This window comes from Pecten maximus, chromosome 6, assembly GCF_902652985.1.
Source record: "Pecten maximus chromosome 6, xPecMax1.1, whole genome shotgun sequence".
In the NCBI taxonomy this organism is placed as follows: Eukaryota; Metazoa; Mollusca; class Bivalvia; order Pectinida; family Pectinidae; genus Pecten; species Pecten maximus.
This window is the reverse complement of record NC_047020.1, coordinates 24,014,125-24,029,824: the sequence shown is the minus strand read 5'-3', so window position 1 is coordinate 24,029,824 and position 15,700 is coordinate 24,014,125. Positions and strand designations below refer to the sequence as shown.

Genomic DNA, 15,700 nt, shown 5'->3' with positions numbered 1-15,700 from the left:
AGCCTCTGTCGTAATATATGGAAAAAAGAATAATCCTGTTCTGAGATGTCAGCCTTGGATCGTTCATGTCCGTCCTTGGAGCTATTGCAATCGGTTAGGCGAAACAATGGTAAGCAACCCAGAATAAAGGTTTCATCGTGTGTCAAGTAATATATTGTGACTTTACAGTAAAAATATTATTATTCATAGATTTCTAATATAAAAATGAATTTCATTTTCGTAGAATACTTTTAAATGATCTTTTATGAATGTAAACTTTTTAAATAACTAGAATATACGTTTTAGTTGTATATATCTAGCAAATCCCGTTTCACACGTTATTTTGTAGTCAACCACACTGTAAACAATATGGCGGGCATAATCAGATTTTTACCGATAACGCTATGAAGCGAAGACATTCAAGCCGATATCAACCGTTCTTATGACATCAACTTGTTTCATGCAAGGTATACTAGATAATTATATAGAGTATTTCTGAAAAACTTCCGAATAAGTTAAATCTTCAGCTAAACAGGTGCTCTTAGACTTTACAGTAAATCTTGAAGGCAATACTGCAAACTTCTCGAGATGTACTGTACTGTATCCCTTAGAGTAGGCCTTTGAAGAGGTTTGTTAGTTTTTAGAACTGGATGCAGATGAAAGACAGTCGCTTGAATATAGAAATTTCGTTTTTATTTTTATCAATGATTACCCAGTTTTGTTTGAACACATTTGCTTGTACACAGTGTACATGTATACATATGTTCTTATACTGGGCATATATTTAATTCAAATGCACGGAAATTACCAAAACAACTAGATCTACAGTAGGCCTATATATGTCAACGCATACTTTCTCCCTCACTTTGAATGTATGCACAGTAATTATATTCCTACTCTATGATAGTTGTAAAGGATAATGAAATCTGGAGACTATTTTGTGGGGATAGGGGTACTCCTATAACATAAGAGGCCACTGGTCGGCTCTTTTTCTATCGTATATGAGTTTGCCGACTGCGACCTCTTATTTCCGAAGCACTAATTCTTTAATGCAGCTTGAATTGATATGCTTGAAAAAATCACTTTTAAAAGTGGTTGACAGGTCATTACAACGATGTCTACGCATCATGTATGCAATATCCCATATATGTATGTCACAGACACAAATATATAGTATAATCCGGTATAGAACACACAAAATACACGTCCATGTCGTTGTAGCACTTTTCTAGTGTTTTTTTAAAATGGCTGCCTAAGTCTTAAAGGTTGATACAAAATAGTTTTGGATGTTTCAAACGGAACGAAATGATACAGATTTTGTTATATTCCGCTTGTAGGTCATAGGTTGTAATCCATTTTTGTATTAACCAACAAATCACGTGGTATTTCTTCTATTACTACCGGCAGTATTGTCTGCTTGAGCTCTGCTTCGCTTCGGAAGAAGAAAACTTCATAATTTGTGTGTTTGCTACGAAATTATTCTCATTTAATTATGGGATTATGGAAAGAAATATATATATTGGACACTGTTGATCATTTAAATGTAAGTTGAAACGCTATATTTTTTCAGTATACGAACTTTGAAAATTGCATCGTCAGCATTGGGAAAATCAGCTATGAGCAGTTAGAGGTTACATGGCGCCTGTCAAAAGTATTTCTCCGTGTAAAACCTCTTACATTGTTGGAGTAGGGATAGGGGATTCTAAGATTTAAAAAATGATTTCTGTTCTCATTTCTCAAAGTTTTGCAAATCATCATTTAAACTTCACATGTTGATGTAACTGATTTGATCCGAGATTAGACCTGTCATGCAATCTGATTGAAATGTAGATGCTGATTCTCATTATATGTTACATGAACATTTAACTACACCGCATAAGGGATCACTTCATCATTAAATGGGATCATATTGATAACTCAGAGATGTTTTATTCATTTTAAGAGGTTAAATGAAAATAAATTCAATCATAAACAGAACGAGAATGATAAAGTTATGATTATCAGAAAACAGTTGATGATAGTTTGCAGATGGTACATAGCTGAATTTAAACAAGGGGGCTGTAAAATTTTATTTTACTCATTCAGTTCCGCATAACCTCCAATGGTGATCTGAGGTGATTGTCTGATCCCTACTTGGGGTAGTTTGCGTTCCTAATGGAATCTGATAATATAAACCATCCTGCTGTTGCTACTGTGTCCTTGTTCAAGACACTTTACCTGGTTGCTCTGGACGGCATGTGGCAGATGTTCAGTGAGGTAGTCACCAACTACTATAGGGAGACTCTACCTCAAAATGAGCCTGGCTGTTCATGGGACAGTTAACCAAGCAAACCAAGCATGAATTAAAAGGTTTAGGTGTTGATAATTTGATTTCCTGGACAATACCCTTTGGATTGTACCTAAATTCATTATATGACCATATATAAATTACAGAAACATCTGCGTAACTAAACATGCCTGGGAAAGAACTATTTCCGAACCAAAAGGATCCTCGAGGAGCTTTCCGACATGGCACCAATCGCCAGGTAGAGTTGACACTGCGTCATGAATTGGATGACGTGGCCAAGAAATCCGTGACAGAGATTATATACAACAAACAACAGAAAAGCAAGGAACCATTGGATGAGGAGGAATATACCTCTAAGTAAGTGTTCTTATTGTTCAATTCTTACTTTGGATTCATTGTGCCGAAAGTAGTTTCAAAAATAGTTTCACACCAAAAATTTAATTTTGAACATTAAATCAATTATTGCAAATAAATGTACATGTATGTTAAAATGGAATGTTTTCATATCTTGTTCACATTAATAATTTGTATTTTTTTCGTTTGGTTTTTGGCTTTTCGCTCACTTTTATTTGAATTATCTTTTATTTACTCAACACAGGCGACTCCAGCCAGAGTTTGTTCCAAAAAAAGTAAAGGAGAAGAGAAAGACCCAGCCTGTCTTCCATGATGATATTCCAGCTAAAGGGGCTAAGAAGGCAAGAACACATGTAAAAAAAAAGTATCATGAGGAACTCCTAGTTCAACATGAAAAAAATCTTAACATTTTGTTAAATGATTCTTATGGAAATGATGCATAGCCATGCTTTCTAATCTAAAACAGTAATTTTACAGTTTAAACTACTCTAAATTTCCAGGAAAGCCAGGCTTGCCACCAGATTTTAATCTCTTGTTTGATATCTGGATCTTGACCAAAAATGGTAATACCAGTAAGTAAATGGAAAAATTACAAAACCAAGAACACAATACTGCAGTTATTACAAATGTATGTAATTAATTAGCAAGCATGTTATACTGTCTAATGTCAATATATGGTCAATAGTCTTCTGTTACTTCATAGGACCCAAAGTTCCAGTTGGTGCCAAATATTCCCGCCTACAATCCCCTGGATAAGGGAAGTAATGCCCAGGCCCCAGGGGACAAGACGAGGAAATATCCTTATACCAAGGATTCTACAGTTACCACAAAAGGTCAGTAAAACTGTTAAACCTGTCTAATCTGACATCAAAGGTCAGTAAAACTGTTAAACCTGTCTAATCTGACATCAAAGGTCAATAAAACTGTTAAACCTGTCTAATCTGACACCAAAGGTCAGTAAAACTGTTAAACCTGTCTAATCTGACATCAAAGTCAGAAAAACTGTTACACCTGTCTAATCTGACATCAAAGGTCAGAAAAACTGTTACACCTGCCTAATCTGATGCCAAAGGTCAGTGAATCACAGCTATAAAATCTGTCCAATTGGACACCTAAATAGTAAGTCAGTAAAATCACAAGTGTAATACCTATCTAATCTGACATCAAAAGTTAATGAATTAACTGATAACCTGTCTAATCCGACAACTGATTATTTGAAAATCTTGTCAAAACCAACATTATAGTAATTTATACAGTTGTTTCATGCCTTATCAGTCAACATTCAAAACTCTTCCCCGAGGTGTTTTTACAGGGACCAACCTGATGAACTGTTTCCCCAGGCCACATGACTGATAAGACACGAAACAACAGTTTTGTTACCTGAATAACCCAAAAAATTTCACTCATATGCTATTTTATTAGGCTGAGGAACGCGTAAAAAGTCTTCAGTAAACTCTTACTCCAAAGTTGGTTAGAGATACTGTTAACAAATCACGATCAGAAAGATGCTTCATCATAATCATTTGGGTGTTTGGGCGTATGCGTATGTTCCTCCCCAGTCAACAGTCAAAATATTGACTGGTCAATAGTCGAAAATATTTAATTTACATAGAGAGTCGGGTAACAAAATTCTTTAATTAATCCCTTTTAAGAAAATTAATGGGTATTCCAAATTCTTATCTAATCTGACAATACACACTATCTGCGTCACATTCTGTGTTTCAAAATAAACCAATGTTGATACAGTATTATGTATAATGTTATGCTGTATGTTACAGAGCTGAAGCAGCCCCATATATCCTCTGTAGGTGTCACCCCGGCCAGACAAAGGTAACAGCCTCCTTGTTCTAGTGTTACATACATTAGTATTGATCTAACCCATGTTTGAAATTATTGGAAAAAGATTTTATGATTCATATTCATACAGTATATGGCTGTGTCATCGGTTTATAAATATTACCTTGTAATTCCATACCAGGACCACATTAAAATTTTGTTGTTTCATTCCTTGTCCACTGTACTTTCTATCTGAACCAGACACTGTCCAGCATGGACACATTTTAACTAGCGTAATAATTTCTTCTAATAATGATGATTTATAACAAGTACCCCAGGTACCCTTAAGAAACCAGAGCTCACAGAAAACCTGTCAAAACATGTGGTTCCAGTATACTGTATATACTCTGAAATAATCCCAGGAGTCCAAAGTTGATTAACTTTGACTCACTTTAGAGGGTTGGCTTATTTCAAGGAATTCTGGTACTGTATTTATCTGGAATAAGCTCAGGAGCTAACATTTTGTTGACTTATTGACTCCAAGCAGACCATCTTTTAAAGTTTATTTGAACAAAATGGCTTTCAAACATTAAAATATTAAAAAAACAACAAAAAAACCAACTGCACTATGTATTTATTCTCATTTTTATGTATATACGTTGTATATCAGAACTATTATTGTCAACACAGTTGATGGTGAGATTTAATCCCTTTGTAACCAAGCTGATGAATTTTGTCTTTGTTATATGCATATTATGATATTTAACAGTGTGGATGTACCAGCTTTGAAGGTGGTCCTACAAGGTCAGGCTGCAGCTGTTGATAAGGACTCCATGCTTGACCAGATGGCAATGGTAAGTAAATAGAGGAGATTACATTATTGAAAAATCAGCACAGAAGACCAGTGAGCATCCGTATTTGTATTATTGTAAAACGTTAAACAGTCACCATTTCTTGATTGCTTGGTTCATAAACCTTTTATCTTTGTTTATGACTCTTTGAACTTTGGAATTTCACTAATCTTTGATTGAATATTTGTGACCTTCAGGCAAACAAGTTACGTTCAGGCTCGCCAGTTTCCCCCGAACCTATTGGAGATGAAACTGTAAGGGAAGAGCCGTTGATTATGTCAGACCGTGATTGGTACAAAAAGCCTGCCATTGTCAGTTCTGAGGGAACTACGAGAGGAGTTCAGTTTAAAGAGAGGCAAAAACCTGTACCACATCCATCCTCATTGAAGAAACCTCTCAAGAAACGATTACAAACCCCAGGTATGTTACTAAAGGTTTCCTGGATGGTTGCGATCAATTTGTCTTCGTAGGTGCACAGGGCATATGGTTCACAAATGGCCTGTACTGGTACTTCAGTTTAACTGTGGTTGATGTGTTCACCTTTGGTGGTCTCTGTTACTCATTGCTAAATCAATCACAAATCTGATTACTCATCAACTCACTACAATCATTCTGTATGTTTATAAGAGCATTCAGTCTATGAAAGATGTAATAAGAAACTTCATTGGTAAAATCAAAAAAATATTCTTGAAATATCCAACTTCACTGAATATGACTTACAGTGTACCAAGGTAATTTCAAACTGGCCTGAAATCAGTGATTTATTGACACTAAGGCATATATACTTATATTAAAATATTTAAGATAACACAACCCCTACTTTCTATCTCAGATAAATGCAGTCGTCGACACATCATTTTATCAACGATTTTGAAGGCTATTTGATTATTTGATATGGCAGCACTTCAAATGTATCAAAATACTGTATTAATCTTCAATTCAACCCCTGCCCACAAATAAGTCAGCCCCTTCTTCATTCATTGATTCAAAATAGGAAACTAAAAGTGGTTCACAAATAATATTCCCTCCGCAGACTTTAATACCAAATTTTACAGTAGGAGAGGGGGCTTATTTGAGGATGAATACAGTACTAAGCTTTCACACTGCACTAGGGAAGGGGGATTATTTCAGGATAAATACTGTACTGAACTTTTACACTACAGTAGTGGAGGGGGCTTATTTGAGTATTACTGGTAATATGGTACTTAACTTTTACAGTAGGGAAAGACGCTTATTTGAGGATTAATACAGTTACAGCAAATAACAACCATATTTCAAGACAATGTAGTAAAAATATAGAAATAACTAGCCAACCAAAGGTATAATATTAAGGTTCTAGTTACACAGTGATATCACTTATTTCCTCAGCCCACAGTGCCACCAGTATCCGGTCGTCCCTACAGAGTGAGAACATTTCCCTACCTGATGATGGCATTTACAGTCAATATGATGACGTCATCGCTGGCCTTGACCAGGATATGGAAAATGTACAGACTGCCATGCAAGCCCAAGATGAAGGAGACGACAGGGCTGTCAGTCGGGATGTATGTACTGCTAGGGTGTTTTAACAAGGATAATGATACTTTATTTTAGAAGGTACAACTCATCAAGCTCATAATATAGGCTTATCTTCATTAAGGTCCTCTTCATATACATATATATATATGTTTGTTAGGATCCAGTACCTATGTTGTTGTTAGGATCCAGTTCCTGTGTTGTTAGGATCCAGTACCTATGTTGTTGTTAGGATCCAGTACCTATGTTGTTGTTAGGATCCAGTACCTATGTTGTTGTTAGGATCCAGTACCTATGTTGTTGTTAGGATCCAGTTCCTATGTTGTTGTTAGGATTCAGTACCTATGTTGTTGTTAGGATCCAGTACCTATGTTGTTGTTAGGATCCAGTACCTATGTTGTTGTTAGGATCCAGTACCTATGTTGTTGTTAGGATCCAGTTCCTATGTTGTTGTTAGGATTCAGTACCTATGTTGTTGTTAGGATCCAGTACCTATGTTGTTGTTAGGATCCAGTACCTATGTTGTTGTTAGGATCCAGTACCTATGTTGTTGTTAGGATCCAGTACCTATGTTGTTGTTAGGATCCAGTACCTATGTTGTTGTTAGGATCCAGTACCTATGTTGTTGTTAGGATTCAGTACCTATGTTGTTGTTAGGATCCAGTACCTATGTTGTTGTTAGGATCCAGTTCCTATGTTGTTGTTAGGATTCAGTACCTATGTTGTTGTTAGGATCCAGTACCTATGTTGTTGTTAGGATCCAGTACCTATGTTGTTGTTAGGATCCAGTACCTATGTTGTTGTTAGGATCCAGTACCTATGTTGGACTATACTATCATTATTACATGTACTTATTAGACCCTGTATAGGTCACTCAATATATAGTTTACATTTTATTCAAGGATCATTTAGATTATTGCTTAAAATACCTAAGTAGTTAGGACTTTTATATTCTAAATACATACAGACTGTGTCTGTCTTAATTTCAAGTTTGAACAGAGAATGTGTGGTTTGGTATATTTTGAGGAACATATATCCAAACTGTTCTCAGATCAGGTGTGGATACTTTTCTGAAAGTTGATATCACCTCTGCTTTTCTGATGTAATTTCCAGATATTTCAAAAAGACTTCTTCTATAAAACTGTAATTTCATTTCAACAAATTTCATTGCTATAAAACTAATGGATTGGACAACAGGCATGTCTATATAAGTCCTCTCCAATGTAATGAAACTGTCATGCAACAAATAAGTCACGTTTCATATCACTTGAAAAGTTGTTGTAAAATGCTTTTCCTTGTATAAAGAAATTTCTAATGTCTATCACACGACAAAAACCTACCAGCTTTTGATAGGTAGATATTTATTCATGAAATCCTTTTCCTGCTCAAACTTGAAGTCTGTGCTGAACCCAACTTTCTTTAAACCATCTTAAATCAGGAATTAAGAGTTTAAAAGAAAAATCTAGATATGAAAATAATACATGTATCTTACTTTAAGTCTTTCTGAAATTCTTTCCAATCATCAAAAAAATGTTAATGCATATTTACCACCAAAAGTTTTGACACTGAACACAAAATGAGAATTTGAGTATGAGTGCAGTTTCCTAGTGATTTCAGCTTTATCAAATGAAAACCAAAGTGATAGTCCATGTTACATTTCTGTATAAGATGGTCCATGTTACATTTCTGTAGAAGATAGTCCATGTTACATTTCTGTAGAAGATAGTCCATGTTACATTTCTGTAGAAGATAGTCTATGTTACATTTCTGTATAAGATAAACCATGTTACATTTCTGTATAAGATAGTCCATGTTACATTTCTGTATAAGATAAACCATGTTACATTTCTGTATAAGATAGTCCATGTTACATTTCTGTATAAGATAGTCCATGTTACATTTCTGTATAAGATAGTCCATGTTACATTTCTGTATAAGATAGTCTATGTTACATTTCTGTATAAGATAGTCTATGTTACATTTCTGTATAAGATAGTCCATGTTACATTTCTGTATAAGATAGTCCATGTTACATTTCTGTATAAGATAAACCATGTTACATTTCTGTATAAGATAGTCCATGTTACATTTCTGTATAAGATAGTCTATGTTACATTTCTGTATAAGATAGTCCATGTTACATTTCTGTATAGGATAGTCTATGTTACATTTCTGTATAAGATAGTCTATGTTACATTTCTGTATAAGATAGTCCATGTTACATTTCTGTATAGGATAGTCTATGTTACATTTCTGTATAAGATAGTCTATGTTACATTTCTCTATAAGATAGTCCATGTTACATTTCTGTATAAGATAGTCCATGTTACATTTCTGTATAAGATAGTCTATGTTATATTTCTGTATAAGATAGTCTATGTTACATATTCTGTATAGGATGGTCCATGTTACATTTCTGTATAGGATAGTCTGTTACATTTCTGTATAAGATAGTCTATGTTACATTTCTGTATAAGATAAACCATGTTACATTTCTGTATAAGATAGTCCATGTTACATTTCTGTATAAGATAAACCATGTTACATTTCTGTATAAGATAGTCCATGTTACATTTCTGTATAAGATAGTCCATGTTATATTTCTGTATAAGATAGTCTATGTTACATTTCTGTATAAGATAGTCTATGTTACATTTCTGTATAAGATAGTCTGTTACATTTCTGTATAAGATAGTCCATGTTACATTTCTGTATAAGATAGTCCATGTTACATTTCTGTATAAGATAGTCCATGTTACATTTCTGTATAAGATAGTCTATGTTACATTTCTGTATAAGATAGTCCATGTTACATTTCTGTATAGGATGGTCCATGTTACATTTCTGTATAAGATAGTCTATGTTACATTTCTGTATAAGATAGTCTGTTACATTTCTGTATAAGATAGTCCATGTTATATTTCTGTATAAGATAGTCTATGTTACATTTCTGTATAAGATAGTCTATGTTACATTTCTGTATAAGATAGTCTGTTACATTTCTGTATAAGATAAACCATGTTACATTTCTGTATAAGATAGTCCATGTTACATTTCTGTATAAGATAGTCCATGTTACATTTCTGTATAAGATAGTCTATGTTACATTTCTGTATAAGATAGTCTATGTTACATTTCTGTATAAGATAGTCTGTTACATTTCTGTATAAGATAGTCTATGTTACATTTCTGTATAAGATAGTCCATGTTACATTTCTGTATAGGATGGTCCATGTTACATTTCTGTATAGGATGGTCCATGTTACATTTCTGTATAGGATGGTCCATGTTACATTTCTGTATAAGATAGTCCATGTTACATTTCTGTATAAGATAGTCCATGTTACATTTCTGTATAAGATAGTCCATGTTACATTTCTGTATAAGATAGTCTATGTTACATTTCTGTATAAGATAGTCCATGTTACATTTCTGTATAAGATAGTCTATGTTACATTTCTGTATAAGATAGTCTATGTTACATTTCTGTATAAGATAGTCCATGTTACATTTCAGTATAAGATAGTCTATGTTACATTTCTGTATAAGATAGTCTGTTACATTTCTGTATAAGATAGTCTATGTTACATTTCTGTATAAGATAGTCCATGTTACATTTCTGTATAAGATAGTCCATGTTACATTTCTGTATAAGATAGTCCATGTTACATTTCTGTATAAGATAGTCCATGTTACATTTCTGTATAAGATAGTCCATGTTACATTTCTGTATAAGATAGTCCATGTTACATTTCAGTAGAAGATAGTCTATGTTACATTTCTGTATAAGATAGTCTGTTACATTTCTGTATAAGATAGCCTATGTTACATTTCTGTATAAGATAGTCTATGTTACATTTCTGTATAAGATAGTCCATGTTACATTTCAGTAGAAGATAGTCTATGTTACATTTCTGTATAAGATAGTCTGTTACATTTCTGTATAAGATAGTTCATGTTACATTTCTGTATAAGATAGTCCATGTTACATTTCTGTATAAGATAGTCTATGTTACATTTCTGTATAAGATAGTCCATGTTACATTTCTGTATAAGATAGTCTATGTTACATTTCTGTATAAGATAGTCCATGTTACATTTCTGTATAATATAGTCTATGTTACATTTCTCTATAAGATAGTCCATGTTAAATTTCTGTATAAGATAGTCCATGTTACATTTGTTTATAAGATAATCCATGTTACATTTCTGTATAAACTGTTTTTAAAGGCCAAGTCCTCTAAAGATCTACTGGAGGAAGCCAGAAGAATATCCAGACCTGGGTCTGAGGCTCTGTATAAATCAGGCAAGAAGAAAGAGTCACCAAGAAAGAGGGACGGCAAGAAAGACAGTAAAAAATCGGCTAAAGGTGAGAGGGATATCACCCAAACAGGAGAAAGATTGAAAATAATAAGGAAATCCAAGAATATACATTAAAGCGATCGATGCTTATCTAAAAAGATTGCTGTTGTGATCTTTCTATTCTTATTTGTCCTCTTTCTTTTCATTCTTCTCTTGAAAAATAAGAAATAGCAAAAAGGACCAATAAACAATTCTTAAATAGTCAAAAAGGACTTATTATAGTATAGTACAGTGTACATTAATTGTGTATTGTGCTTCTGATAGATAAGAGAAATATATATATAAAGCTACAAATACAAGTAATTGTTATCTATGACTCTGAAATAAAGCTCTATAAAGTTTTTGTATGAAAGGGGACAAACTGAATTTATCGGAGAAATCATTACTCTGTTGTCATCCTTACAGAAAGACTGACAGGAGTTTGGGCAGTTTCTTCATGTTGTGAAATATTAACCCAAACAATGTCAGGTTACTGAGGAGGCAAAAGTAGATTTTGTAAAACTTATCACATAGATTATGACTGTTGTGCTTTCAGAAAAGGCAAAAGGAAAGAGTAAAGAGAAGGAAGAGGAGACAGAAGTCAAACCCAGGGTAGAGAGAACTGTAGATGAAATCATCGCCTCTCTCAGAGCTCATTCAGGGCAAAAGTAAGAAGCATTGTTGTTGTGTATAAAGGTTTTGTAACCCAATAAAGATGAAATCACCGCCTCTCATCACACCTGTTCAGGGCAATATTAAGTGGATAATTACAGTGTAGATAAACTATAATAGAAGAATAAGGACAAAATATATCAGCTTTTAGTCATTCAATCACTCCAATTAACTGGACCTATCCCTAAATAACCGACCCTGTATAAACTGGACCTATCCCTAAATAACCGACCCTGTATAAACTGGACCTATCCCTAAATCACTGACTCTGTATAAACTGGACCTATCCCTAAATCACTGACCGTTTATAAACTGGACCTTTCCCTAAATCACTGACCCTTTATAATCTGGACCTATCCCTAAATTACTGGCCCTTTATAAACTGGACCTATCCCTAAATCACTAACCCTTTATAAACTGGACCTATCCCTAAATCACTGACCCTGTATAAACTGGACCTATCCCTAAATCACTGACCCTGTATAAACTGGACCTATCCCTAAATCCCTGACCCTGTATAAACTGGACCTATCCCTAAATCACTGACCCTGTATAAACTGGACCTATCCCTAAATCACTGACCCTTTATAAACTGGACCTATCCCTAAATCACTGACCCTGTATAAACTGGACCTATCCCTTAATCACTGACCCTGTATAAACTGGACCTATCCCTAAATCCCTGACCCTGTATAAACTGGACCTATCCCTAAATCACTGACCCTGTATAAACTGGACCTATCCCTTAATCAATAACCCTGTATAAATTGGACTCTGTATACAACTAAGCCGATATTTATGCTCCAGTCAAACCAGTAAGGATAGATGGCATTGTATGTATGTGTATATTCAATATTGCTTGGTGTATAATTTCAGGAAGATATCGGAGGCTGATCGGAGGATACAAGAGCTACTTGAAGGTGTCATGGCAGGGGACAATCTTTATGGTACTTATTTACATTGGTCAGATATAAGACATTGTGACATTCTGATTCAGTTTTCTCATTTACATTGATATGTTTTGTATTCTTAATCTTTTTATGGATATTAAAAAAATATCTCAAGTATTTAATCGTTGATTTTAAAATTGAAAAATTACAAAAGATTTATAAATTTTGTAGTCTTCCAAGGCAATGAACAAAAAATTCTCAGCAAAACTATTCCATTTTTACACTTTACATAAGGTTTATTGAAACCTGTGTTGTTGGAGAATTATTTTTGTTTGTTTTTATAGAGGATGAAGAAGCCCAGAAAACAGACTCTCCAGATTTGAAGAAATCAGGTAGATATCTTAACATTCTCAATGTATTAGGCTTCAATATAAAAATCTATTGTATAAAACCCTTTGATATCAGGTCAAAATGTTGAATGTATTCGTCCCGACAATATGGTATTAATTATCAACATTTTTCTACATCCAAAATTTCATTATTGAGTCATGTCAGTGTGGTTTTTACTAAACATTTATTCAATTTACTACTTCATATATACTACAGTAGGCTACATTATACCATATGTTAGTTTTATAAAAATTATTGATTATATCTACCATCATTTTGTGTGTGTTTATTTTCACTTTCATTTTCATATATCATTTTATTGATTTGCCTGTTTGTTCCAGGATCTCACATGTCAAAATTATTTTTAATTTTTTTTTTTTTCAATTGTTTTTGATAAAGTATTACCATTTAAAAATTATATTACAAAATAATGTACATGTATTTCTCTTTGGGATAATTCATTCTTAAGTAGCTCCTACTTTTTGTGTAATTTACAATATACATCTGTTCTCTGTGCCTAGAGTCATTGTTTTTCATTATTGTTATTTTTGTATTGTTTGCCTATTTGTACCTGTAATATATTTATTGTTAGACTATTTGTTGAAGCAGTGTAATGTTTTTTATTGCTATTTTTGTTTTTTGATGTTGTATGTTTTGTGTAACCCTTACAACTACAGATACAGAATTGGAGCTGGATTCCCAAAGTGTTTCACAAACCCCTCATCTAGAGGGCACAAGTGTGTCATCCCCATCAATGGGAGACACCACGGCCCGAACTAGTCCATCAGTCCTGGAGGGTATGATGTCACTTACCTCCCTTTGTACTAAATACCCATCAGTCACATTCACTGGTGACTTTTATTCTGATATAACCACCATTTAGTGCATGTTTCACTTGTAGTGTAACAAATGTATATTCACCCCAACTTAGATTATGTTTCACATTTTCCTACCTCTGCCCACCTTCACCCAGTGCATGTTTCACATTTTCTACCTCTGCCCAGCCTAACCTAGTGCATGTTTCACATTTTCCTACCTCTGCCCACCTTCACCCAGTGCATGTTTCACATTTTTCTACCTCTGCCCAGCCTAACCTAGTGCATGTTTCACAACTAATCATGATCTACAGTACCTCGGCCCACCCTGATTTTTTGTACATGTAACCGCAATGTACAGTACCTCGGCCCACCCTGACTTTGTGTACATGTAACCGCAATGTACAGTACCTCGGCCCACCCTGACTTTGTGTACATGTAACGATCTCTTATCACTACATCCTTACCTTAAAAGACTTTTACTTCAGAAACCTTCATATTAACACACTTTTGTAATTACCTTCGCACATCTGTACCTTAACACACTTTTACCTTATAGTACACCTTTACCTTAGTACACCTTTACCTTAGTACACCTTTACCTTAACACACTTTTACCTTAGTACACCTTTACCTTAACACACTTTTACCTTATAGTACACCTTTACCGTAACACACTTTTACCTTATAGTACACCTTTACCTTAGTACACCTTTACCTTAGTACACCTTTACCTTAGTACACTTTTACCTTAGCACACTTTTACCTTAGTACACCTTTACCTTAGTACACCTTTACCTTAGTACATCTTTACCTTAGTACACCTTTACCTTAGTACACCTTTACCTTAGTACACCTTTACCTTAACACACTTTTACCTTAGTACACCTTTACCTTAGTACACCTTTACCTTAGTACACCTTTACCTTAGTACACCTTTACCTTAACACACCTTTACCTTAACACACTTTTACCTTAGTACACCTTTACCTTAGCACACCTTTACCTTAACACACCATTACCTTATAGTACACCTTTACCTTAGTACACCTTTACCTTAGTACACCTTTACCTTAGTACACCTTTACCTTAGTACACCTTTACCTTAGTACACCTTTACCTTGACACACTTCTACCTTAGTACACCTTTACCTTAGCACACCTTTACCTTGACACACTTCTACCTTAGTACACCTTTACCTTAGTACACTTTACCTTAGCACACTTTTACCTTAGCACACTTTTACCTTAGTACACCTTTACCTTAGTACACCTTTACCTTAGTACATCTTTACCTTAGTACACCTTTACCTTAGTACACCTTTACCTTAGTACACCTTTACCTTAACACACTTTTTGTAATTACCGTAGCACACCTTCACCGCTTTCTACCTTATTACCCTGCATGTCCTTAAAGAGTTGATGAATGCGACAATATCCAATACATAGAAGCACTGTATTAACATATTGTTAAGTGCATGGCTGTCATGTTTTCACTACTTTAGTGCATGGTTTTCACACCAGGAAACATCTGGTAAAATTTGTGGTGTTCAGGTATGAATTAATCGCTAAATAAAATGCATGTCATAGTTTCTGTGTATTAATGTCGTAAAATTGATCAGTAACTTTTCACACTATCAGTCTCTATAACAATAAGGTATTGTTATCTTGTCTGACAGATATCTATCAACCTACAACATTAGTTAACCTTCAATAAGTCGACGTTAGCCCAGAGGGCCAGTAGGCCTACTGAAAAATTGATGTTTTTTTTATTGATTGTTTTATTTCAGTGTGTCTAGATATAACATTTTCAGCAACCCTGCATCAAAT

At 34.2% G+C, this 15,700-nt stretch overlaps 1 protein-coding gene across 6 annotated transcripts in view; it reads left to right on the top strand.

Moving 5' to 3' along the window:
* The first annotated feature begins 337 nt into the window (after positions 1-337).
* Positions 338-15,700, top strand: part of LOC117329299 — a 72,669-nt gene continuing 57,306 nt past the window's right edge. For 5 of the 6 annotated variants that reach the window (XM_033887180.1, XM_033887184.1, XM_033887182.1 and 2 more), the window contains exons 1-13: positions 338-446; positions 2,413-2,623; positions 2,865-2,961; positions 3,324-3,453; positions 4,399-4,450; positions 5,166-5,250; positions 5,445-5,667; positions 6,616-6,791; positions 10,993-11,131; positions 11,660-11,771; positions 12,652-12,722; positions 13,010-13,057; positions 13,733-13,852. In XM_033887180.1, the coding sequence (XP_033743071.1) occupies positions 2,433-2,623; positions 2,865-2,961; positions 3,324-3,453; positions 4,399-4,450; positions 5,166-5,250; positions 5,445-5,667; positions 6,616-6,791; positions 10,993-11,131; positions 11,660-11,771; positions 12,652-12,722; positions 13,010-13,057; positions 13,733-13,852 (1,444 nt within the window). In that variant the 5' untranslated portion in view covers positions 338-446; positions 2,413-2,432. The remainder of the gene's footprint in view (positions 447-2,412; positions 2,624-2,864; positions 2,962-3,323; positions 3,454-4,398; positions 4,451-5,165; positions 5,251-5,444; positions 5,668-6,615; positions 6,792-10,992; positions 11,132-11,659; positions 11,772-12,651; positions 12,723-13,009; positions 13,058-13,732; positions 13,853-15,700) is intronic. The other variant, XM_033887185.1, reaches the window with a different exon arrangement.